The following is a 27,782-nucleotide window of genomic DNA, read 5'->3' on the forward strand; positions in this document are numbered from 1 at the left end:
CATAGAAAATTATATCTTCTATCTCCCAGAATGTTTTATTGTTGGTGCAGAAAGTGAAAATAAGACTCTTACTGTTATTTATATAAACTGGTCTTTGCATATAAACCTTTATGAAAATATGATATGACTTTATATATGTTCTTTGAAATACAACATACTTCTGCTCTTTTTGACCATGGCTTCTTGTTAATTGGTGGCACATAATGCTGCTGCTGGTGTTCGCTCTCTATAGGGTTTGTTTGGGTTGGCTGCATTTTGGATCGGGTCTAATTATCCTCACGTCTCCTTCAGATTGGGTCTCTCTCCTTTTGGAAAATTAGGTTGCATTAGGTTTTCCTTTTCTGTGTCTGTCCTGCGATCCATTTCCAGTTGGGTCCAACCTTTTGTACCCATGAAGATCTCCACTGCAAGGTAGAGATAAAAGTATTGACAATGCTTGAAAAGCCATCTATTGAGCTATTGAAGTCCTGACACAGGTTATTTTAACATCAATAAATGTAAATGAAGCCAGTTTTAGCACACCTTTAGTAGTCTCAGAACTGTATCTTACATATACTTATCAAATATTTCCGATCATACTGAGAACGACCCTGAACACAACTGAAAACTGTTAATCCCCTCAGCTGCAGAGGAAGCCCACTCTTCTGTTTTTCAGCCATACGCCTGCAGTGGGAATTGGCTCCCAAGCCAAAGATAACCACTTATCTGTGATGACAGAGTGGGAAAACTGAGAAAGACCCTCAGTCGGGCTGACACAGAGATCACCATGGTGGGATCTGCTCTAAAACTTGAACTTAATCTAGTTCCAGAAAAAGGCCTCCTGACCGCTCTAAGCTCAGGCAGAGAAATCATTAGTTTTACAAAATATTGATTCTCCGCTGCCAAGACAAGCTGCTGACAGTGCAGCTGAGGTCTAGTCTTGTAATGTCTGCAGACCCACACTGCGCCAAAACTACAGCAAAATGTGAGTTACATGTAGTATTCTTTCATAGTACAGCACAGTTCAGTGATATAACAGCAAACATGACGTGCAGTCTGGTCTTCTTCCGCAGAGTCAAAAATCAGGATATGATTGTCTGGACGGTTCTACAAAACAATATTATACTATCCAGCACAACAGCTACTAGACAGTGTGGTGGTCTGTCTGTAGCATCCTTATACAGCAAGTATCACCTTCCCCTCAAATATTTATTATTTGTTATTATATATATATTATTTAGTTAATAGGATTTATAGGAGGATTACAATATACTACAAAAAACAAAAAAACAAAAGCACACATAAATAACACTGCTTGCAGCACAAATGCTTGATATGTAACATTTTTCTAGGAAAGAGTCCCCAGATAGCCAAGCTGCTAATCAGGATACGTGCCACGCCCCCCCCAAATTATGGATATCCTATTTTGGAGCAAAACCATTCTCTGCAGTGCATATCCTCCTCACACTGCACCAGCAGCCAAGGAGAGCATTAAGAGAGAGACATCAATTTTCTTTTATCACTGCCCTGCTCATCATTATGTGTTTTACTGCTCAGGATATAAGCGTGGTGAGGAACAAAGGCGGCTGACTGTGGTACTTCCTGAACAGATTTGATTGGCTGGTCTCATCAGACCACAGCTGCAGCGAGCTGAGGCATGAATAAATGTGGTGTCTGATTATGTTAAATTTCATGGTTTAGTTGTAATTTTTGGTTTATTGCTACTGTTGCTTGTTTTGTTTTCAATCAGAATATAAGGTATCAGTGAATATGCACACTGTGTTCAATAATAAATGAGACATACAATGTAAGCTTGTTTATTGAAACAGATTGAAATAGCTGCCTTCAGCAGATGACAATTTATCTTCTGAGTGAAAACCAAACCGTTTATCATTAAACTGTGTACAATCAAGCACAATTGAATGCAGTAATTTAAAGCATTTTATCATATATGTAACCTCTGGATGCTGCCCGCTGCCTTAATAACAAGCATGAAATATCAAATAAACCTCCCAAACAAATCTTACACAACAAAGCTGAGGCTGACCAAGCATTCAAAGGGCTGGGCAGAGGGATTAAATGATTGTGCTTTCAGATTAAGATTATAGTCCAGGTTGGCAAAACGCCCTCTAACACTGGATAGATAGAGGGGGTTCCTCGTAGAACGGTGTCAGACTGCAGGGCATCCTCTAAAAACCCTGTGTGTGTTTAAGTTACAGAGATAAGGAATAATCACAAGGGTTCATTCATTCATCAGCATGCCAGCCAGACACAATGGGGAGGAGGTTTGTGTGTGTGTGTGTGTGTGTGTGTGTGTGTGTGTGTGTGTGTGTGTGTGTGTGTGTGTGTGTGTGTGTGTGTGTGTGTGTGTGTGTGTGTGCGTGTGGGTGTTTAGCTATGTGATGGTGAGCCAAGGTTTCTGGGTAAATAGGATATCGCTGCAGACCACAGGGATGAAAAGCGTGAGACAGAGAAAACCAGAGAGAAAACAAACATAATATTTACATTAGTAGTCACATTTTTACAATTAAAGTAACACAGAAAACCAAAGTGGAACAGCTCCTCAATCTGAAGTACAGTGCTTTGTCAAGGAGAGAGACGTACGCAGGTATGACAGAGAGAAAGCGCGAGAGAGAAAAAGAAAGACTGAGACAAAGGCAGAGCGGGGAGAGGGGAGGCGGGAGGAGGGAGGGGGATTTCATTCTGGGCTGGTATTGGCATTACCCATGGTTTCCCTCTGGAGTGGGTAGATAACATCAGGCAGCACTAATAGCACACACAAACACACACAGTGCTGAACACTGATTTCAGTGATAAATACACAGTTAGTGTGGTTTAGATTATGAATGATACTTCCCCCCAAAGTTAAGCAAAGGTCATGCCATGATTAGATTTAAATAATCAAAGTGAAAATGATCAAAAGATGTAGAGGATGTAAAACTAACAGTTTCCTGTAAGGACTCTAATGGGATTCAGAAAAGGAATACAACAGAATCAAACAGAAATCCTGAGGGGTATGTAGCTTTAATTGGGTGGATCATGCTTGACAGGAAAAACTGATGATTTCACAGGAAAAAATGTTTCTCCAACATTAGGTACAGATGGTGATATATCTAAGCACTGTGGTAATCACTGAAGTTACTTAAAATAAGCAATATTACCAAATACCATAATAACCTTCTAAGAATAGGAGAGGAGGGCAGTGCTTTTGTGCATGTTTTACCAATTGCAGGAAACCAGTGTTGAGGAAAGGTATTATATTATATAGAGTAAGGGTCATAGGGTCAAACATCAACACCCAATTCAGCATATTGCTGATCTGTCAAAATCCACATGCATGATGAGCACACCCACACATAGAAACATGGACACACAGGATTGCACACAAAGACCAGAGTGGGTAAAAGGCGGGGTATTTCCTTTACAATGTCATAGAATTTGAACCCGCTACCAGCTCTCTATACTGTATGTAATAACGACAAATATATTATATGTCAACAATAAGATGAAATCTAGCAAAATGGAACAATGAAGGAAAAAGGTAGGGGGTTAGCAGTTTGTAGAAGGTAAAAGTAATGCAACATCAACTGCAAGGACACCATAAAAACCAACCATGTGACAAAAACACAAGACAACGCTGGTAGACAAGTCAGTGCAGTTGTTTTGGTGAGAAATAGCTGCATGTGTGCCAGCAAATGTCTGAAGGCCGAGACAAACTGTCTAATATGACACACATGCTTCCACCCTTTCTGTTATATATAAGTAATATGGGTTCAAAGACAATTTTCATCAGGCAACCAAAATGAGCGGCGAGCCTCTGTGGAAGACACTCATTTTGCAGGCTGGTCTAATTTGTATCACCCAGGCTTCATTGTTTTGACAGAAAAGATCACATAGATTCGACCGTAATGTTTTTGTGGCTGTTTACTATGACATGGTGCACCAATGTCATTATCACCAAATCAATGCTGACTTTTGCTGTGACCTATAAACCCCATTTAAGTACGTCCAATGAGAGCAGACTGACACTGTACCAACCAGGCCATCGCATTCACCAAAGCCACTTTTCCCAAAGTAAGACCAAATAGGACGCACAAGGGACAGGACCAGTCAGATCAGTACAGCATATATGTTTGACAAAAAAATTGCAGATTTAACCAAGACATTGCTTGCTGTCTATTGAAATAGAAAAATAAGTCAAGAAGAGCTCCACAAAATAACAAGTAACAACTAATTTGATCCCATTGTTGAAACCAGACATTGGAAGTCAGCACTATGAGACTATAAAACCAAAACTATCAAGCCAGCGACCTAAGGTAGGGTCAATTATATTACAAAGACTGCCTGAGTGACAAAGAACCTGACCTATGAGATAATGAAGATGAATGACTGTGGGCGGGGCTTGCATGGAGCCAAGCTTTGTGGCTGGTTAATATCTCCCCAGGGAGGCTTTTGTAGGGCATTGTAGGCTGGAAACATGCTACGCCTTGCTATAAAAAAATCCCTATTCAGCTTGATGGGGAGCAATACAACACAGAGTGAGACAGGTAGATACTCAGTCAGTGAGTGAACAGACCATATGACATAATAAGCATGTTCAACCTTATTCTGAAAAACTTCCCACACTGGGAACAGTTTTTCTCCCTCACACAAAAATATAGAGACAATTACTCAATGCATAGACACCACTGTATGAATATATAGAAATAAAATTATACTTTGTATATAAATCCTATGTGGATTTAACTGAGACTCATTTTGAAAGGTGCATGTCAACAATTCCAGTGTTAAATTTTGGTGTTATATAATTACGTTTCCCCATGTTTCTTACAGTGTTGTTGATATTATTGTTATAGAAATAATGTTTTATTTCTTTTACTGGGGAAGTATGCATCTTTTTAGCTTGTTTAATATTCGTGTTTTTATGTGACATTAAGTAATTTAAAACGAGTGTTAAAGGTCCAGTGTGTAACATTTAGGAGGATCTGTTGGCAGAAATGCAATATACTATTCATAGGTATGTTTTTATTAGTATATTTGTTGTATTTTTGTTACCTCAGAATGAGCTGTATTTATCTACATTGGGAGTGGGTCCTCTTCTTCAGAGGCCACCAGGTTGAACTGCCATGTTTCTTTGTTTGTATATAAATGGCTGCAATCTGCAACTTCACCACTAGATGCCACTGAGTCCTACACCCTTGTCATTTCAGTAAACGTATCGATATTTTTACATTTTAGAGCTAAAGGTTTATATATTTTTAAACATAAATCAGCAAATTTTGTCAAGGCATGTGACATCTAGCGACACTACAGTGCAGACCTTCTGTTGAGAATATGTTGACTAATGCGGAGCACTTCATGCATGGCTATTTCTTTTGTTATATTAACACCAAAAGATTTGTTTTGTTTACGCATTCATTTCCTGAGAATTTTATTTATATTTTGTAATATCGCGGTGCATTATATGCATATATAAGTTCATTGCCCAAGAGGGCACATCTAAAAGAGTCCCTGTGTATGTTGTCTCTACAATTGCAGGGAGGTTATACTGTTGCTGTGTCTGGTGCTTTGCACTGAAGTGCTGAAAAACAGTCCGGGAAGTGTACACACACACACACACACACACACACACACACACACACACACACACACAAACATTGTTATCCTCCTAATTAACCGGCTCATTCAGAGTCAGAGTCTTTTCCAGCATGTTACAGAAACCAAACCATTCAGTCTTATAACATGGTGTGGAAAATTAGACTCCCTGGCTAACCTAAACTAGCATCTGCATCCAGCCTGTTCCGAATCACAGCTCTGGCTGAATTGGTCACAGTATGACACAGCAAATCAGCCTCAAGATGAGAGGAATCACGGTGCTTTCATCATATTTAAATGCATGAAGATATAACACAGTGCTCTGTTTGCGCAGAAGCAGAGAAGTGTACCTAATGAGATTGTTTCAGACTGAGAACACTAAATGTTTAAATGGATCTATATTTTGGTCATTACGAGGGAGGAAGTAAGTCCTCACTAATGTCTCACAGCTAGATTGAACCACATTTGAAACTGTCGCCTCCCAGCAAAAGGTGACTTCAATCCTGGGACCTTCCTGAGTTTCCCCTCACATGCTGCAAGCAAAAACTGCCTATGAAAGGAAAGTGGGTTAATTAATGAGTGATTCAAAAATGACATCTAAAAACACTTGAACAAAATTCTCAGTATTGGAACTTCTGTTTTGAGAGGTAACATTGGCCATTTTAAAATCAAAATTCGGACTGAAACAATAACTCGATTAATTCTTGGTGTCATCTGTCAAACATTTCCTGACTCCAGCTTCTCAAATGTGAGGATTTGCTGCTATTCTTTGTTTAATATCATTGTAACTGGACTATCTTTATGTTTTGGACTGCTGGTCTATTACATGCATACTTTTTTGAGTAGAACTATGTTTTGTCTTCCGTTTTGGTGTAGCTGAGCAAAAAAAAGAGTAAAAACTTAATAATTCATTTTCTGTTTCAACTTAACCCTCTGCAGCATTGTAGAGTAAAACATCACTGTTAAATTGCAAGTGCATTAAAGACATCACAACAGTGGAGCGGATACAGGCACTGTAGAATACTGTGTACTCAGCAGGGAAATGGTGACCTATTCACGCATTTTTTCTGCCTGGCTAGCTCACCCTAATTATGTTAATAATCACCACAGTATGGTAGAAAATACAGAGGACTTTGAAGCAGAGTTAACTATGAATATAGCCACAATGATTATGTGCCAAAGAATATTCTAACTGTTTGACCCTTGGTTAAAAGGACAAAGAACAGTATTTCTATGTTCATCTCTACTCAACTATGAGCAAACATTACAAACACATACTGTATATAAAAAAAATGATTCCCAACCTCAAAAATGAAAACAAAACTAAAAATAGATTTATTTAGGCAGGGAAGACCCCAGTAAGATCACTGTGGTTTTTGTCAAACCACAAATCTCAAAAAAGAAACTCCCACTCACTGACTTAGAAAAAAACTAAGAAAGGAGTAGGGAAAGAAAGATCACGTCTCTTCACCATGAACCATGTAGTTTCTTGATATTTTAAAAGGCACAGAAGACCGAAACAAAATGATCTTCTCTTTCCACAAGTGGTGCTTTTAAACATGTTTAACACTATAATTGAATATCTTCCATCATTAACTGTCATTTCAATATAAAAATACTAATGTCTACTTATACTCTCTCTGAAATGATTCTTTTCAGCACTTACTGAGATCATCATTGTGTGATTTCAGGAAAATATACAGCGACCAAACAACCAGTACTAATAGTGCTTAAAATGTAAGCATAACAATACATTTACAGCTATTTTTAAAATATTTCAGTGAAGAAAGTATACCAGCCAAACTAAGACAAACTTCAACAGCCTACAGCAAAGACTAAATGTCATAGTCTATTATCAAAGGGAATTTAAAATGTGACAGATGCTTCCTCTGCAGCCTTCAAGGAAGAGGTTTTAGTACCGCTAACAAAAGATCCTAGAACAGGTTCCCATGAGAGGACATTACAGGTGATCATCAGGGAGTACAGAACTGGGCCACTTCCATTTTCTCACTGCCCCTAATGACAGACCTCGAGTTAAGGAAAAGGACAGAAGGATGACGGGAAAGACAAGTCAGACAAGATTCTAGGCTTTGGTCCGTTCTCAGTTGTAAGCATGACTTTTTAAACATTTCCCCCTTGAGACCATATTACAGTACATTTAGTTTCACTGAGGCGAGCAGAATTAGTAAGACATATTAGTGTTCTTACCAAACATGCAAATGTTTATACAAATTCTGCAATTCATTTGTAATAATATACATTTATTTAGGAATTACTGTTCTTTTGTAAAGGCTTGGGTCCCATCCTTTTGTTAGACTTGGATAGCAGCCAAGCTTTCTGTTGGCATACCATTGTATTATTCTTCAGTAAAATGATTTAAGACCCCATTTTCTTCAGGGCTGTAATCAGCAGAGTCATGTTGGAACAAGCTGGAAGAAATCTTGACGGGAAGAAAAACAGAAGAGTAACTACAATTTCAAGTTTTTTACTTTTTATATTACTGATTTAGTCTTCACAGAGACAAATATGGAAACTGATGAGGGCCAATGTGTGCAAATGTGTAGCCTGCTCCGTCCTAAATTTGCAATTTCCAAACATATCAATAGAATCAAGGTCAAAATCGAGACAATCTGAGGGAGAGAAGAGAAATAAAATAGTTTGTAACTTGTGAAGGGATATAGAGATACATAAGCTACTGTGGCCCTGTGATGCACTGTTAGTTAGTTAACTACACACTGTTTCTTCTTAAATAGCATACAAGTGACTAAAGAGGATTAGAACTGGGACCCTGTTTTAATATGTTGTATGTATCTGTGATCTGTGTGACAAAAAAGGCCCTACTTTTGTGTGACACAAGAGGACTGCATGGCAGATTAATCTGCAGTGTAATAAAATAAAACAATGTAATGTTTCCTGTTGTCAACCTTAACCGTCATCTAAGGACATGTGTTTGGGCGGTGGGACCCAATCTGATTTACAACCAGTAGTTTTATGAAACGTGTGAATGCCAACATCCTGGAGTCAGATATTAGTTTGAGTGACTGTATGTGAAACTACCTGCTTCATCATCTCGAAAGCATAAAGTAAACCCTGCATATTCTGTAACCTGATAGACTAATATAAGCACTGTGTCGTGGCACAGTCAAAATAAGATTAAAATCTGTGCAACTCCAGATTTAATTGTGTTGATGCACAGCAGCTTTGTTTCACACTGTGTCATCTGTGCTGTGTGTGCACTGCCACTCCCACATACAAAGCAAACAATGAGATGCAATAAAGCAGTTAACTATTGGTGACAGTCCCCGGGTAGGACAAACACACACCCATGAACTCACTTTCATTCACACCAAGAGATCAAGAGGAAGTTGGACACTACGCCAGCCCTCCAGTATCTAGTCTTAAATGGGGGCCAAGGATCTGTGAAGAAGTAACACTGCTACATGACTAATGGCAGGACAACAGAAACCACTATGAGCCCAACGCCTGACAAAATCATTGGAGTAAAGCTGTTCTCCTTTCATAATATAGGTTTACAACTGGATGATTTTGCTAAATATTTTTACGTCTGTATTTTAAAATTCAAACCTTCTATAGTATCTTGACATGGCAGTTACAGCATGGTTAAGGTTAGGGAAAGATCATGGCAAATATAACGTGGTTAGGTTAGGCAACTTAAACACTTAGTGGCTAGTGGATACTGTTAATACTGTGAATACGAGTCTACAGCCATACTAACGGCTCTGTGAGGATGCACCTTAGACCCAGTGGTGTTTTGAGCTAACGTAAAATGTCAGCATGCTAACATGCTTACAGTGACAATGCTAACTTGGTGATGTTTAGCAGGTATAATAAGTAGACCACTTTCACCATCTTAATTTAGCTTATTTGTGTGCAAACAATTGCAACTTAGCACTAAACACAAAGTACAGTTGAGGCTGAGTTTTATGATTAGTAGGATTATGATTAGTTTTTGCAGGCATTTGGTCATAAACCAAAGTACATGACACATTAACATTTGACTGGATGAATGAAAACTCGAGAATTCAGAATGTGATTACAGTTCATCCTGAGGGGAACATGATGTCTGTTGGATGGATTGCAATAGAATTTGACACAGTAACACATTTTACAACCACAATTCAACTGTAAAGTCAGGGGATGATCAATGTCGTTAGAATTCATCCTCTAGAAACCATGAATTTCAGTACAACATTTTGTGTCCAACCCATCTCGTAGATGTGGAGATATTTTAGAACAAAGGTCAGGAGATCACCTGTGTAATTAGGGTTCATCCTCTGGGCATCAAAGACATCTGAACCAAATTTCACGGAAATCCATCCAATATTTGTTGAGACATTTTGAATAAATCCAAAAATGTGAACTTCTTGGAGGCACTAGAGAAACGTCTGGGGATCAGCCAGTCAGTATAGGATTCATCCATCGAGGACTGTGGATGTCTGTTTAAATGTTTATGGTATTCCCTCCAGATATTTCAATGTGGACCAAAGTGGTGGAGTCATTAACAGGCCAAACATTACTTACAAGTGTGGATATTGTTTTGAACTCGTACTTCATTTTACAAAGCAATGCCATTAGTAATCTATTGACATTACTACGTTGTGTTCTTTTCAGTGACAATATGTGTGCTGGGTTGTCTCTGTTCTTTTCAGATTTACACTGTGTCACTGATTGTATCTGTCTGTCACTCTGTCTCTGTAGGAGTTTCACAGCTGTTTTTCTTTCTGATTCTTCTATTTTTCCTTCTTCTATCCCCTCTGCCCTGTACAGTATGTCTCATTACCCATTTTCCTCTCTTCTTCCCCAGGGTGTGTTTGATGGACTGATGTTATTATCTCTACCTCCTTCATCCCCCCGTCTTCAAAGGAGGGAGATGACTGTATCTATCAGGCTTTAGTGTGCTTAAGAGATGCCGCAGGCACTCTAGTGCTCCACTCTCAGTCTGAGAAAAGCATGGCAGAAAAAAGAGGAAAAGCCTTGTGTTTATTTGACCGACAAGCAAATTGATAGTGGAAATAACCATATTCCTCCCTTCATTATTTGTGTACTTTACTCTGTAGATGGATGGCCTGCATGGTCTGAAATAAATCAAGTTCTCTACTGTATGTGGCTGCAGTAATCTGACAAGGGAAGTTCAATAAATGTCAACGAAAAACATCATATGTGGACTGTAAGTCACAGTGGGAGATAGATGGGGTATGAGTTTGACATATGATGTGATTTATTCTTGAAAATACCATTTTGACAAGGGCATACTGTCATACAGCTCTTGTATGAGGCTCACTATTTATTGTATAGTGGTTTACACAGATTCTCAGGGAGACTTAATGTCAGACAACTTATTCAAAACCATGAATGTGTTCAGTTGTGTGACAAATACAACCTCAGTGGATTTTTTGGTCAACAGGAGGGACATACAGTGTATGTACAGTGTGAACAAACAACTCTGTTGTGTTAATATGGTCTGAAGTTCACAGATTGAATGCCACACCCACAGGTGTGTGTTACACTCTCAGCCACAGGAAGTAGGTAGCATTATAAGTCAGTCAATTCAATTAGTCACTTTTTATCTCCTATTAGTCACAGATTAACTCGATTACTCAGACAACAGTACTGCTTACACTGCTTAAATTTGCTCTACATCTTTATCTGTTAATAAAGATTTGACACACATTTTGCCCTCCTTTTTTAGTCCTCTGCTCAAACATATTGTATAACCAAACACACACTTTTACTGTATTACACCCGCTGACTCTACAAGTTTATTACCTGCATGATCACAGTTTTGTCATGTTATGTTATTTTATGGCTTGTTGTTCTATCTTTGTTTACCATTTCAAAGAGATTGTATTACCTACTGATCTTTATTCCAGTGTGATTTATATTCTGTGCATACATTTTGTCATTTTGTAATGATCTTTTTATTAGTTTTGCACAGGCACAGTTAAGTCAATTCTAGGGCAGAAAATAAAAAACAAACATGTGCAGTGTCTTTTATGTAATATATCCGTGATATATAATTTTAAATTTACATGTTGTTTTAGGATGTAACATCTGTCCAGGGACTACAGATTTAAAAAGAAAAAACTAATTATGACACATTTTCAGCAATATGTATTAATGAGTACTGTCCGTGTTAAATAAATAAATTCCAGAGTTAGTGTTAGTGTAACTCTGAGTCAGTTATTATTTTAATTCAAAAAGCTTATCCATCCAGAGAAAGAGAAGACATTATACATGTGTTTTCACAGTAAAGTGATCTTCATATATAAAATTGGCTGAATGTTCTTCTAACATTTTGCTGCATTACGCTTGTACGCTTCTCAGAAACACTTGAGACTGTGGCTCACTTACAACACAACGCTAACAATCTGAAACTATATTGTTCTTTCATCATGTCTAACATTAGATACCGTAACAGTCTCAAGCTACAACTCCACGACATGTTTGTGTTCTCTCTGAGCCACTTGCTGCATAATCAGTTTCTCAAACTCTGTTTTTCTGCAGAACAACAAACAGTGGTTTATTTGTTCAGTCCGGTCAAGCAGAACATTTATACAAACTCACCGAGTCATTCTCATGCTCTGCGTCTGGATGAAATACCAGAACCACTCCACTGGAATTCCTCACTTCCCTGTGCTGACTCCCACTTCTTTGCATTGTTTTGTGTGTATGTGCGCACTACCAGCCCGTTTCCAGCACCCACATGGTGACATTGTTGTCACAACCACGTGAAGAGAGTTAACCCCGAACTGAGCACCTGACTGGACTAGATTTCATTATAGAAAAATTGCTTTCAGCTTCAAAAACTGCACTAAAACTAGCATTAAGAATTATAGGCCATACATTATTAAACAATTACAGTCGGTGTGCTGTCCTGCGATTGCAGATCATTGGGTAGAAGCAAATGCTGAATAGTAAAAACATTGTTCAACAAAAAACAAATCAAATCCTATTCGACACTTATGCACTAGTGTACGATCAAGGACACTGCATAACAGTATTCACGTAACATCACAGTTTTCTTTTTTTTAAAACGTATTCTCATAATTGTGGCCGTCCTGACTATGGGTTCATATATACACATACTAGCAAGTTTCCCAGAAGTATTTCCCTGTGCAGTTAGCTACAATTGCTAATCCAGGTCTGTTTACTTTACTGTTTAAGTTTATTTGTAAGGCTTTAGGAGGCTCATGCTGCTTTAGGGTTAGGGTTGCCAAATTTCTTAAACAGAGGGAGATGTCAGGAATAATAAAATATAAATCAAATACTGAAATGTACCTTTGTTTTATGATTAATGATTTATTGGATTTAACTAGAACACTGGTAAATATTAGAAGTCAATATTTCACTATGAAAAAATCATCACATAGAGCTTTAAAGGAATATTTCTGTATATTTTCCTTGCTCATATAACAGTCATAACTCCAGATTGCAGCAGTAATGATGTGTCTCCAATTAATAATCACATTACGTAAACTGACAAGTGTAATTTTCTCGCATAGTAACTCGCTCTCTCCTGCTGCTTCACACCTCAGCATGCTCCCAGATCATTTAGCAAGTACAAGAGATGTGAAGGTAAAACTCATCTTTTCTGTCTTTCACCTCTCTCTCGGCTTATGTCCCTTGATGACATATTCAAGTTCCTGCAGGAACCACAAATGTATTTAAGTCAAATGAGCTCAGGGGGTCTGACTGAGTTCTGTAAATGTCATGCAATATCACATCCTGAAGCACACCAACTTGGTTGTGCGGGTCTATTCACAGAGCTTTTAAAACTTTCTCTTCTACCCAATTTCTTTTGTCTATTCCACACAAAGCTGTATAACTGAAAACTAACTAAATGGCTCAGCCATTGCCACCCATGATCCACATATATTAGACAATGTGCAGATTCATTCACAGTAACTGGAGGCTTTCTGATAACATCAAACTTTATGGACCCTGCTCAGACACCAATTTACTGAGGTAGCTGTTCTGTCTTAATTATCATCAGCTTCTTATCTGTTTTAAGCCCAGAAAGAGCCAATGTGCATTTTTAATGATCTACCAAGTATTAATTATTTAGCATTTAGTGGATTTACCGTGGGCTGCGGTTAATGGTCTGAGCTGCTATTTCCACCTGGCCAATAGACACAATGAGGGCTAATATGGATACACAGTCAGAGGTATGACTGCAATTAATTACCTCAGCATACAGCCAGTGTGTTTATATTTGGCCGCTACTTTTACCGTTTTAGTGTGACTTTTCATTGGGCATGAATAAAGACCTTTGAAAATGGCCGACTGAAAAATACGTTTTTAAACTGTGAGGTTCTTATTTTAGTTTGCCTTCTGATCAACACATTCAGCAGCAGAAGAAGCACACAGCTCATGCAAACAATTAAGTTACTTTAAGACCCTTACCGCCCAATTGCAGCAATTTGCATCAAAACCGCACTCCGTATTTGTAGTAAGTAATAACTAAGGCAAAGTCTGAACACACATACGTAAAATGCACATCTTTAGATTCAGTGTAAATTACACTTTTCACAGATATCATTATCTCTGATAAAAAACTGATAATAAATCTGCTTAGAAATTACAGAATAACAACAGAACTTGCCTGACAATCACCACGTTTTCTTCAGTATCAGAGTAATCCTGTAATAGTTAGATTCTTCATAGTTTTAAATAGTGCCAATTTTCCAAAATGTAAACACATAAAAATGGGGGGAAAGTTGGAGCCTGCAGTGTTACTTATTGAATCCATGACTCATTTTCACATCTGAGTCCGATTCATCAAACATAAATCATGAGACAAACAGAGAAAAATTACAGTCACAATACTGACATTTATAAAACCTGCTTATAAATGAACAAAGATTCAAGTGTATGGAGTATGTTAACAGTCACAATGAGCCTTTTTGGAAACAGTTTTGATATTTTCCCATTACAACTTTACCACAATGCTGCCTCCTCTGAGCTGGCCCCACTCAAACAGTCATCAGACTGAATGAGACAGGAGATACTTAGGGTCAAATCACTTTGATTTGCAGGAAATTACCACAAAATAAAAAAGTATAACTGAATTTGAAAAGACAGAGTAACAATGCAGTGAAGTGATGCTCACTGTGATGGGTGGAATAATGAATGTCTTTCAAGTGATAAGGAGGAGAAAAAAACATGAAGTGTTTTGATTTGATTCTTAAATTAAAACTGTACATTTCAAGATCAGAGAAATGTGGGACAAAAAGACAAAGATTAATTCATTAATGAAGAAGTAGCTTGAAAGCAGCAGGAGTTGACTCACCAAGACTCTGTTCTCCGTCTTGTCTCCTTTGATCTCCAGTTTGACTCTCTTCCTCAGCGACAGCTTCACCTTCCTCCCCACTGCATCCCTTACACTCTCTACACAGAGAAGAGGAGAAAATAGATAAAATGAGGAGAGACTCTGACTCAAATTTGGAACATATCTGTGCAAAAAAGAGAAGCGAAAATAATCGCTGCCAAGTGGCTTATCGTGCATTACAAAAAGTATCTCTTTACTTAGAAGGCTCTGTCTTAACAGAGCACAGATCAGTGCATTTCTTCCACAAGGGAATACTTCCAAGGAGGCACTTGTTATTTTCATTTAATTTGCTCATCATAAATGATTTCTCTGTTTCAGATTTGGGCTCTTTTCACATTGTCTGTGGTGAGATGTGAAACTCAAAAAACTGTGAATGCACACACATTCACTGCCAGTTAGACTAATAAACTGAACAAACTGTGTACAGGTCCTCAGTCTGGCAGTCTTCCCGGGTTGCACATGGGATGCACTAAAGTCTTTCATCAAAACAATAATGCCAATACATACCAACTTATCAATAATAGCCCTGAAAGATGAGTTAGATGAATGGAAATGAATTAAACAAAAATGTTACTAATCAATTAAATCATTTGGGACATTTGCATTCAGAATGCATTTCACTTTCCATTTATCTCTATGTGGGTCAAGAGAAGATGTGCGTATTATTATCTTTGTTCATACATTTGCACAGCAACTGTAGAGACAGTGACAAGGGTTAATGGCACTGTAATGTTTGATAAAATGCTGTATAATTAACAGCTTTGTAGATTGCTGTTGTTAGCCTGCTAATTGCGTTTTAGGACCCATTCCTGCAGCACTCTATCCCTCCAATAGTTCAAAAAATTCTTAACCACAAATGTCAACCATCCAGTACGTCCAATAGCTGTTGAGATGTTTTTGTCTGGCCCAAAGTGTTGGACTGACCTGCCTACAGACAGATCAATAGTGCCATCCATTCTAGCATGGCTAAAAATGCCAAACATTGACAGATTCTTAAATGTAATTATTTGCTGCTTTTCTCTAGCTTTTTTATAATTGTAAAGTGAATATATTAAGGATTTTCACTAGTAGTTGGAAAAAACAAGCAATTTGAAAACATTACCTCAACAGATGAATCAATAATGGAAAAAAAACTTTTGTTACAATGCTGAGTGTGTTGTTCAGATTGATTGTTCACACCCAGTAGTAGCCTCCACTCAGGGAACAGGCTCAGAGAGCAGAACTGGGTCAGCCGCCTCTCCACGCTCCTCATTCACCCACCACACAGCGACTGATGTAGTCTGTGCACATGTGTCTGAGACAGAAAGGGATTCTGTGCGTGTACATCTGTGCTGGCATGCATGTCTCCTCGCCCACGGGCTTCCTCAAACCATCATCAGATCAAAGTGAAACTAATAATTAGGCAAAGTGCAAAGTGGTTGATGTGCAAGCCTTGCTGAATAAACTCCACTGAAAATGTGCACCATTTCCTCCCGCAGTATTTATAAAACTATGGCTTTAGACACCCAATAAGACACAGAAATGTCTCAAGGGGGTTTCAACACAAAATGAAACCTAGTATGTTTTAATGAGCCTGAGCAGTTTTTGGTCCCGGACAGAAAAAGCTCCTGACAGACTCTCATATATCTTTTTTTTTTTTTTTTTACTAATTCCGTTTCTCTGCTCATTCATTAGAACTATGACAGGAGTGGCAATTTTACTAGCCAGCTGCTGTGGTTCGTTTTAGGCATCAGTGGGGACCCGTGTAGAAGGTGGAGAAATGAGACCTATGGCCTAGTAAAAGCTCAAACAAACAATTCACAAGCCCATAAAATTACTCTCCCATTTATTGACCCTCAGCCAATCCAGATGCTTGTGTTGATGATGTCACAGATTTTTTTACTTTGGAGAGCAAACATTTTGGAGGTGTTTAAGATCATAAAAATAACACAATATCATATCTCGTGTTATTTCTAAGTTGTTTGGATAAGTATGAACAAACAGGGGCGGATATAAACCAGAAAAAAGTATACTGGGAAGTTGTTTTATGTGTCTATCAACATGTCTCTGACTGTATGCAAAGGAATCAAGAAACAATGTAAAAACATTGATAGAAAACACAATAGGTTCTTATATTTAACACCAACTATCTGCTTGTTTGGTTGTTCTGAGCAAGTTCAATGACGGAATCACAGAGATGAAGACCAAATTGTTCATTCATTGAGTCAAATGTGCTTTGCTTTGCCCCCCACCTCTGTTTTGACACAACAACACTAAGATACAGTTTGAACTGCCTGTTTCTTTGCCTTATTACTTAAAAGTTTCCCAGACAGCATACAAAACATTATTCAAAATATTGTTGTGTCCATTTTTGAAAAGCTATATTTTATCTATGGTGTTTCCATCTGCTGCATCATGCTGAAATGTCTTGTGTGCTGGATGCTAAGAGTGATCTCGTATGATGCTGAGTCACACGGACCAGTGAATGTTTCCAACAATGGCTGGTTATGCACTCATCCAGACAACACCACATGACAATAGGATCATGACAAACCAAATTCCTTGTGTTGAGTGTTAGGCAAGTTAGTCTGCGACAATCCTGAAAAGTCTTGAACAAAGAGGGTGAAGATGGAGAACTCGCTGACTCTGAGCTTGAGTGGAAGCTGGACCATAAGAAATCTGAAAAGATCTTGGTCTGTGGTCAGAGAAAACATAATGCATCTCATTTGAACAGGTTTTCAGTCTGTCAGCAGGCTAATCATCTTGTTGGAACTGGTTTTGTAGAAACTGATAGCACTGTTATTGAGTTTCCTGGACCTCTCGATTACCTGGATGGTCTGCACATAGCTATAAAAAAGGTTAGGGATGTTAACATGCAAAAACACTTTTCAGAGGAAAGAGAACTCACCGATGTCTGCAACATGGATGGGTCAGACATTTTAAATTCCAATTCAGATCCCAAAATGTTCAGTGATACAAAATGTAACATATGTATGTATGGATCTGGTACTGTCAGACACTGTCAGACATATTATTCCATGTCAGACATAGAATAATATGATTTTAGCAGCCTTAAAATCAACTTAAGGGGAAACAAAAGGTTTATACCAGATGTTAACAGGTTAAAGAAGACACTAAGCTACAGACACTTTGACATTAAAAGGAGTGAAATTCCCACATCTAATTGAAAAAGCTTTGGTTCCTTCTTAACTACTGTAAGAGCTCAAATAACAAGCCAGATAACACAGACACCAGCGCATGATAGAGGATACAGGGTTATAAATGAGACCAAAGCGGCTGACTGGCTGAGAAATTCTGTGACTCAGTGAATGAATGCACGCCTGACCAAGTGACTACGTGACCTAGCATTTTCCTTTAAGCCTCATCTACAGTACAGTATGCAATTGAAGTCTCTTTAAGAAATAAAAGGAGCCAAAAGAACATTGTAGGCTTGTGTGTGCCCACAAGAAAGGAGAGAGAGAGAGAGAGAGAGAGAGAGAGAGAGAGAGAGAGAGAGAGAGAGAGAGAAAGAGCTTGTGCTTGTCCAACATTGCACTGAGGTGTCAAAAACTGAGCAACTTTGCCAAACAAAGAGAGGCTGAGCTTGAGCCAAATAGCCTGCAGGAACTCTAAGGTATGTCCACAATCAGTACAAATAAATCAGAAGACACATGGCAGCGAAAGGGCTGGCAGACTGAGGCTATCAGGCTCAGGGTAGAGATGGTAGTGGACCAAGGTTACTGTGAGGAAAATAATCCTTTTAAGTTATGGATGACTGGGTGAACACTCACATCTAAACTATTTAGCTTTTCTCTCAAATATATACTGTAGTCCACATTACATTAACAGTACAGGCACCTTGATCAACAACAGCAGTGCTTGTGTAAACACAGCTTCAAGTTTTACTGCAGCTAAAGCATTTAAGTCTGGTACAGTTTATACTGTATGGAGTCATGTGTTTGAAATGCTTGATAATAACCCCACTGTATATATAATATGTAATATCACAAGAGTGTAACAAGAAAATGGCCCTTTGGGGTTATGGGTTGGATATGGTATTGGATATATATATATATATATATATATATATATATATATATATATATATGCAGGAGATAGTAATAGCATTGCTATTGTGTCTCAAAACAAGTATGTCTGTATAGTATGTATGGATTATATTTAATTGTATCAGGTCAATAAGGGCACTACAGACTGTGCAGGGGCGCATGGGGCTATGATAGAGGCAGTATCAGTGATTGTTCCAGCATGGACACATGGCTACAAATGATCCGTGTCTGCTCTTACCCAGAAGCTCTTTGGGGACCTCTGACACTTCCTCGCTCATTTTGTTGAAGGTAATATCCAAAGCGACGAGAAGAGTTCAGTCAACGCATCAAGAAGCCTCAAATTATGAGGAAAACAAGGAGAGAGAGAGAGAGAGAGAGAGAGAGAGAGAGAGAGAGAGAGGTGTCAGGTGGTGCCGCCGCCGCCGCTGCCGGTGCGTTTCTCCCGGTTACATGCTCCTCTCCTCCTCTCGCGGTGTCCGGACAATGTATCCGCGGAGATCTGCGCGCATCTCTTTTCGGGTTTAAACAGCGCGGGGTCCAGAAGGGTTGCGTGCTGAAGAAAGAGAAAGAAAAAGCCCACTATAGTCTTCTTAAAATCATGTTGAACGCCAGCAGATTCTGCGCTTCATGGAGATGAAAAGACCACCGCTCGCGCACATCCTCTCCGGCTGTGGCCCTACCGTAAAGCTGTCGGTAATACAGTGGCAGCCAATAGTGGGAACCGGGGCCCCTCCCCGCTCGGTGATGCGACAGCCAGGGAGCCGATGCGATGCCGGGGAGCTGTGGCGTGGCAGGAGGGGGCGTTGGTGGTAGTGTCAGACCGATATTAATGAGCAGGGCTGCACTAGCGGTTCTCAAGCTGGGGACCAGGGACCTCTAGCGGTCCTGAGGGATTCCCATCGGTCCCAATCCCGTACTCGTATTGCAGCACAGGAGCAGGCTGTCCTCCCGATGGATTATACAGATATAACATAGGATATTAGGCCTTACTATAACCAGCCTATAAGAAGATCTCTGTGAAATCACGCCTATACACTCTAAATCCCTGTGGGAACATTATGGGAATGTTAGAGACAGAACTGGTGTTATATAGGCTAGCTACTATTTTATAGGCTATTAAAAATATAATAGAAAATGAATACCAGAAAGTGTACCTGTAGAAATAATGGGAATAATTATGCATTGTAACAATGGGAGATTAGAAATAAATGCACATCTCAGAAAGAATTATTGGAAATATTATTACAATGCAGTTATGCAATTTCAAAACATTTTTTTTAGAATAAGTGTTGTCATTACAATAAAGTATGACACTTTGACAAAAATACACATTTTCTAACTTTTTTAATATTTTAACACAACACAATAAGCAAATTCTTTCGGGTCACTTTAACATTGCATTTGGACCATTATGTGGTGTAATGGTCCATACTGAGTAAGCCAATGAGATAATTTTTATTCTGTAGAAAGAATGAATAAATAGGTTTCAATAACTCACTCTCTGATAGGGTGTGTAAACATGTCAGTATTATTCTCCAATGACCAGAGTTAAAAGAGGAAGATGGCGACACCTTGTGGTTATTTGGTTAAATTACACCCCGCAGGCTGACAGTGGTTATCTTGCTTGAGATGGTTACAGCCATTTTAGATTTCAACATGTACTTTATTTAGCTGCCGCGCATAACAGGTTAAAGTTTCCAGTTCAATATCAGAGTTTTTACAGAACATCATACATTTCAATGATAACATTTAGTTTTAGCTCCCTTTTGTATGACACATATATGTCTCCATGACACTTGAGTCATCCAACAATATTGGCATTTTTTACATTTACTTGAAGGTTCTTCCAAATTTGTAGGCTGCTTTTAGTCATTTTTCCTCTTTATCAATCTGAAGCACAGTTATAGTCTGACTCCAATTAAAGATACACAAATAACATTGATGGCAGTACAGTATTTTTCAACATGTTTTTCATCACAGCCTTTCATCTTTTAGATATTTGTTTTCAAATGGGTAAATAAGAGAAAGAGGTATATATAATTCTATACTGTATCTACCAATCTGTCAGCGTACATTACTGTTCAACTGCTGCACAGTTATGTTGCTTAATCTCATTGAGTCTCCTCTCCAGTTTTTCTGCCATGGAGCTGAGCTGTGTGGCCCTCAGCATCGCTGGCAGTTTTTTCAGCTGCACGTCTGGACTCTCTGCCAGCCATGCTTTGATTTGATCCAGGAGAGGACCTCTCTGTCTGGGGAGAACCGTTCCCCTGATGCGCCTCTCCCCCCCTGACTTATGAATGTACCTGTTGGAGGGAGAGAATGCTTTTATTCCTGTCTACTGTATTAGGTGAATGAATAGGTGAAGAGAGTAGAGGAGTACAGGGTTGGTTGTCACATTTATTAGATCTCGCTCCCTTGAGGGCGCTGTTAAAAAAAGTGGGTACTGAAAATTTCAGAATTGGGGTCAGAGGTCACCAACAGGGTCTTTTCAGGAGTAAGACACGTGATATTGAGGCAAGAGGACTTTTATTTATTTCTTATATCAAAATGAAAATATCCAGCTCTTCTGTGTTTCTCTTCTAGGCTTTTACACAATGGGTGATTTTAAATTAAACTTTAGAATGCCTCCATTTTTAATTGTTCTCCATTAAAATATCAATGGGACCAACCTTATAGCTGTGACTAGCATCCCCACCATGGGACTGTTTTTAATCAACATATTTGACAGTCCATATCTTCTGACCAGAATAAGCTTAAGGGGAGTAAGGTCAGTCCATTCCTAACTGACACTTTAGGATTACATTACACACTGAAATCTATTGAGGATACAGTTTTTGAAGTATTCAAAGCAAAGTAAGTAAAAAGTGTGACGACCAACTCCGTTATCCCCTAGTTGAAAAGAGGCACAAAGAAGATGTAGGAGGAGAGCTAAAGTAATTTAGACAGCATATAAACTCACCTGGCCACAAATTTCTTCATTTTCGACACGCGCATCCTGTGATTACTGAAGAATGCTGAGAGGAATGTCCTGGAAGTCTCACCTGAGGAAGGAAGTTGTAGGTAGTTGAAATCTAAACTTGGTCCCACAATCCGAAAATTCATGTCATAGATGTTCTAATTGAGTATTGGGCAGTTAAAATCAACTGTACTCACCTCCATTGGCAAGATCTGTGCAGGTGCCACACACTGTGTCGTGGTAAACTGAACCGGGGAGGAGCACAATCTGTCCGTTCGCGCATTCCTGATGGATTACGCACGAATCAAGCGCAGATGATGAGCTGGAGAAGAAACCCTGGGCACAACTTACACAAAGAGTGTTCGTTTCTGATGTACCTGTAGAAAACAACAATGCAGCTGGGGTCATTACAATGCTTTTACATACAGCGGTGGCTTCGGAGAGCAAAGGTGTTGTTTTTTTTTTTTCCATGCACTTGTTGGACTTCCACATTAACTCTAAATACAGTTGTGTCAAAGATGCTACTTTTGTAAAATATTGAGCGACTGATGCTTTGTTTATTATATTTCTGTGTTTCTAAAGATGAAAGATAAATACCTCTGGTTAGAACACCGTGTCCTGGCCCGCACTGTGTGTGTTCAACGCAGAAGTCATTGGCATAGTAGAACCCCTCTTTGCACCGGCAGACCCTGTTGTTGACCGCTGAGCACTCCTTCTGTACCTCCTGGTTGTCAAAGCAGAAGTTGCTGCAGTACAGACACCTGGGCAGGTAGTTCCAGAACTCGGTGAACTGCTCGCCTTTGCACGGCGCGCATTGGGTGGGCGTGGTGGCCGTGCAGTGCGCGACTAGATGAAAGCCGGGTGGACACTTTTCACAGATCAGGGTGTCCCCGGTGAGCGGGTCTTCGCGCTCGTAGGTCGGAACTGGGTCCACCGCCGAAGCACTGTAGAGGACACCGGAGAGCAGGAACAGAGCCGGTAAGGGGAGCTGAGGAGAGGACCGTGATTACTGTTCTCTGTGTTTTAATACAACTATGACTGCTACTACTGTTACTACTATTACCTTTACTACAGCTTGTTGGATGGGCTAGTGATTATGATAGCCCAAAGAACAAATACATACAATACAATACTAATGTCACAACAAAATAATAATAGTAATAATAATAATAATAATAATAATAATAATAATGATAAAAAAAATAAAATAATAATAAAAGGGATATCACAGTGATATTAGAATGATACAGAGGAGAACAGTGATGATACCATGACCCCAATATTGAAGTTTAAACTTATTTTTTGGGTGAATCACAGCTGTGTGATGCAAATAATAATTAAGTGAATTAGAAAAGTGTCTACTATTTCATATTTAATTGGAAATTGTTGACAATTGTAAGTGATTATCGCCCTACCTGCAGCAAACAGCACTTGTCCTACAATTGATATGCCACTGTTTACAGCTTTTTACAATATACATGCAGATTGAGTGCACTTCAGCTGTATTTTGAGGTTGTATCACAGACTAATAATGACTTTTTATTTTTTATTTTTTTTGACTTGACCTGAAATTTACCTCCCATAATTACTGTTCAGTGTCCACTAGAGACCTAAATATTTCTATCTTGATCTACTGAAAAAAATAATTTATTCTCTACAAATCGACAGTGCTGGCATCAGATTTAAGACAACAAGAAAGTCCAAGATCAGAGTGATAAAGTTTTAGTCAATTTTCTATTAAATAAATCAAGCAATTTCCAATAAAATAAAAACCAACAAAAATGTAGGGTATTTATCCTATATCAATTTACAGTTTGACTGCTTGACAATTTACATAAAACGTTAAAAACACACAAAATATTATTTTTATCTACTATTCTCTGTCACAGAATATTGTCATGCTTCATACTCACCATGCTCATGATGTGTAATTTCGTCACTTCTGTCGGAGAGGGTTTGACAGAAGGATTTGGTTGATTTTTATACTGTTCATAGGGAACTAGAATTGCGTAGGCATGTGGTTTGTGGTTCATCATTCAGATTAAAAGGTCAACCAGCTTCTGAATGTAGGGTTCAATTTTTGGCTTTGACCTAATCAGTGACATTGAATTATACTGGCTGTTTATGGTCCTCTCCTCTCTGTAAGAATAAACTTATATTTTGACTCCACAAAACCAGCTTCTCCTTTACTAGAATTTATTCAGAGTTTGACACCCTAGTGGCCTAGACATCTGATATGCGGACTATATAATTCCAACACATCCTGATATTTTCTGTCACACTTTACTTAGTACTATTAAATAAACAGAGAAAAATGCCCCCTCAAAATATTTGAGACTTCAAATCCAGACAAAAAGTCTGTGACAATTTTGTTTACATTTCCCTTCTTTTGGTAAGACCAATCATTAAATCAAACGCGATTTAAAATAAATAGTTGAATTTTAGGATAATAGATGAGAAAAGACATTTCCATAAATACCATTTCATGATTTTTGACTTATGTGAGGTAATGTAAATGGGATTGTAAATGTAGCTCTGTAATGTCATTAAATCACAGTATTTCCACATGCCCTTTTATTAATAAAAAGCTTGTACAACTTAACAAAAAGTTTATTTGTACAAAAATTCATCTACATTAAATTTGTATTTATGTAAAGAAATCAACAATGCTAACTTATTATATCAGAGCTCATTACTCAGAGGTTTTGAAACTGTCAAATTTATTAAGTTTCATTTAGGGAAATAGCTTGAAGAAGACCTAATTCTAAAATTTCCACGGAAGCTCCGATAACTGTTATTTGCATAAACGTGCAGGTCATGATTGTGTTACAATGGGTGATTAAAACCAGAAATATGGTTGTGAAACGGCAAAAAATACGGGTCATGTGCCAATAAGTCAGCTTTTGTCTTTGAACGATGTGTTAGTGAATCACTGACTCACTGAATGGCATGCTCAGAATAATGTCACAATGCATGCTGGTTATGATGAATTGTTTTATCCTTATGAGTCAAACATGTATCTACAGGTCTCTCATTTCCTCTTCTGTTTCTACAGAAGACACGGGTGGGGTGTGTTCTAGTGCTGAACACGCAGAGGCTATGGAAACTTCACCCAGTGTACGTTTTAATTGTAATTTACATAACACCAAGGCCAGTTCATGCTGGTTTTGGTTAGGTTGTATAAAAAAAGTATATATAAAAATGAATAAACACAAAAAATAAAAAAGAATAATGTATAAAACTTTTCAGAAGAACATAAGAAAATCCATCAGTCACCAACAACAAAATGTAAAAACAACAAAATTTTTAAATCAAAGACATCATTATTCTAATTGTCCTATCACATAAACATTGACAATATAGAGCAGGGGTCTCATTTGTACACTTAATTGTAAGTGTAACGAGTAAAAAAATGTAAGATTAAGATTGAGATTACAGAACAACCTCTGTGGGCACGTCATAGGCTACTTGCAGGCTACCAGAGGTCCACAGGCACATCTGGTAGATAAGCCTTCATGAAGCCTAAATGACCTGTCCATGGGATGGTATGGCCCACATTCATCACATCACCCCTTGACACTTCAGGGAGAACAAGTTGTTAACCTCAATCTGTACAGGAGACCATTTTCTACCACAAAATATATTTGTATTTTTTGCTGGAGCAAAAGGTTGTAAGGAAAAGAAAAATCATGCTGAACTAGCCTCAGCTTATTGTTCGGGCTGTTGAGCTGACTGAAGAAGCAACTCCACAGGGCAACTACTTCCTCTCTCATAAGGTATGGTTGACTGTGTACTTCCGTGTAGACCTCAACGGCTGGTACATGTGAGGAATGACCATGTACACAAACAACTTGCAACCTGTCTAACCCAAATTTCACATCTCTCTGGGAATGAATTTGGCCTGTGCAAGAGCCTGAGTGCAATCGGTGTCTGACAGTACAGAGATGGATGTGCCCTTTTCTTGTACATCTGCTCTTTTGACATCATTTTCTTCTTTTAAATATATTGCAGTAACCCTGAACTGTCAGCCACCACTATTAACAGTAGCGATCTACAGACCACTAAAACAGTCTTTCCACTTTTTTGGCTGAGTTAATATGATATAATATACATGTCAATAATAAGATATTACGACTTTTTAAATTTATTAGAATGTATGAATTTTATACAGCATGTTTAAGAGTTTTTTTCTGTTGTTGACTTGACTCTCTCAGACCACCACTGTGTATTTTTAATGGCATATCTTTCATTATACTACGCCAATCCCCACAAGGCAAGTGGTTAAAAAACACTGTCTTACTCCTGAAGTGACCTCAAATTTCGTAACACATCTCATCTCCAGAAACCAAATTACATCTACTCCCTCTTCGGCTGACTGTCTCCTCAATGCTTTTAATTAAAAGTTGGCTACAGCACTTGACGCTGTTGCACCACTTAAAATTAAGAAAATAACTACGAAGAGGAACATGCGGTGAAAGAATCATGAAACCACTAAACTAAAGAGAGACTGTCGGATTGAAGAGCTCAAACGGGGCAAAACTAAGTTACAAGAACATAAAGAGATTTTAAAAGAAAAATTTAAAAATGTACAATAAAGCAATTTGGATGGCCAGGCCATTTTACTTTTCTAACCTAATCAATTTTAATGTGAATAACCAAAGAGTACTTTGGACTGCCTCAATAACCCTGCTACAGACCATAGCAATCGTTTTAGTCAAAAATGTGAAGAAACTGCGTTATACTTCAAAGAGAAGACAACCAACAACAGGTCTGTGCGGCCCTTCAGATCCTCTGGCACGAGCCTGCTAATAGTTCCAAAGCGCAGAACAAAAACCTTTGGCAAGGGGGCTCCCTAATAGCTCACATGGTAGAGCTGGCACCCCAAGTACCAAGGCTGAATCCTTGCTACAGCGGCTATGGGTTCTTAATTCATTTTATCTAGTTTTTGGTATAACTTTTATAAAATACTATCGTTATACCTGTAAAATCTGTTTAATTTTTTTACACGCTGGTAAGGTGGTCCGAACCAATAGGCATTTGTTTCTGACAAGCTCATGGCTACAAAAGGTTGGAATACAACAGTGGATTTAGACAGACAGGCCTACTCTTTCCACAGGAAGTTGTAGACATCTGCCAGTCTCAAATATAAGATAATAAAAGATCATTTTAATTTAATTCACATCTGGATTAAAAAAAACTGTATATAGTGTACATCCAACCCTAATTCTATTTTTTTCTTTATATCTTGTTCTTTTTCTAGTTGAACTTGTTCAATAATCAATGAAGTCTTTCTTTCTTTCTTTCTTTCTTCTTTTCTTTCTTTCTTTCATTGTCTACTAACCTTAGTAACTTAGGGTCTCCAGCTGGCACTCTCTGATCCTGTGGAAGTGGTCGACTCGCTCTGGTGTCTTCCATGTCCAACTGGAACTGTGTGAGCTGATGGGACAAGACACTGAACTTCTGTTCCTGTTGTGAAGCCTCTGTCTCCTGTCTTTTGTCTCTTTCCATCTGTAGTAGCTTGACGTTCAGAAACATTGCAGGCACTGTGACTAGACTGGATTCCACAGACATAGTGGCTGATGGTCATCCTAACCCAACTACCCTTGAGGAGCTAAGACCACTTGCTTTCAAACAGGAGGCTCCTCCTACAGACAAACAAACTAACAAAGTTAGTGCACAGTCAATTAAGACAATCAAATAACTTAATAATTTACTTCTATGTTAAAACAACAAGAACCAAAACATTTCAGTTAGTATTGTAACAGAACACATGTTGTGTAACACAGAAACATAGATCGTTTATATATATATATATATATAATGAATATTGACTCTTTCCTTAAACAATGAAAACCCA

General features: G+C 38.4%; 2 protein-coding genes across 4 annotated transcripts in view; both read right to left on the reverse strand.

Moving 5' to 3' along the window:
- Window positions 1–19,716, reverse strand: part of LOC127367748 (F-actin-uncapping protein LRRC16A-like) — a 69,414-nt gene extending 49,698 nt beyond the window's left edge. Inside the window, exons 1-2 of one of the 2 annotated variants that reach the window (XM_051407846.1) lie at window positions 19,208–19,716; window positions 14,885–14,982 (exon numbers count right to left, since the gene is read on the reverse strand). In XM_051407846.1, the coding sequence (XP_051263806.1) occupies window positions 14,885–14,982; window positions 19,208–19,247 (138 nt within the window). In that variant the 5' untranslated portion in view covers window positions 19,248–19,716. The remainder of the gene's footprint in view (window positions 1–14,884; window positions 14,983–19,207) is intronic. The other variant, XM_051407847.1, reaches the window with a different exon arrangement.
- Window positions 19,717–20,296: 580 nt separating this feature from the next.
- LOC127367244 (tumor necrosis factor receptor superfamily member 6B) lies at window positions 20,297–27,512 on the reverse strand. 2 transcript variants are annotated; one of them, XM_051406935.1, is made up of 5 exons: window positions 27,267–27,512; window positions 22,523–22,869; window positions 22,123–22,302; window positions 21,929–22,010; window positions 20,297–21,272 (listed from the first exon to the last, which is right to left on the reverse strand). In XM_051406935.1, exons 1-5 carry the CDS (start codon window positions 27,494–27,496, stop codon window positions 21,044–21,046), a joined length of 1,068 nt encoding a protein of 355 aa, XP_051262895.1. In that variant the 5' UTR covers window positions 27,497–27,512; the 3' UTR covers window positions 20,297–21,043. The 2 variants fall into 2 exon arrangements, with proteins under 2 accessions (XP_051262895.1, XP_051262896.1); XM_051406936.1 differs by lacking the exon at window positions 27,267–27,512 and adding an exon at window positions 23,839–23,994 and having other exon boundaries at window positions 22,523–22,913.
- Between the last annotated feature and the right edge of the window lie 270 nt (window positions 27,513–27,782).

The sequence above is a fragment of the Dicentrarchus labrax genome, unplaced genomic scaffold, assembly GCF_905237075.1.
Source record: "Dicentrarchus labrax unplaced genomic scaffold, dlabrax2021, whole genome shotgun sequence".
NCBI lineage: Eukaryota > Metazoa > Chordata > Actinopteri > Moronidae > Dicentrarchus > Dicentrarchus labrax.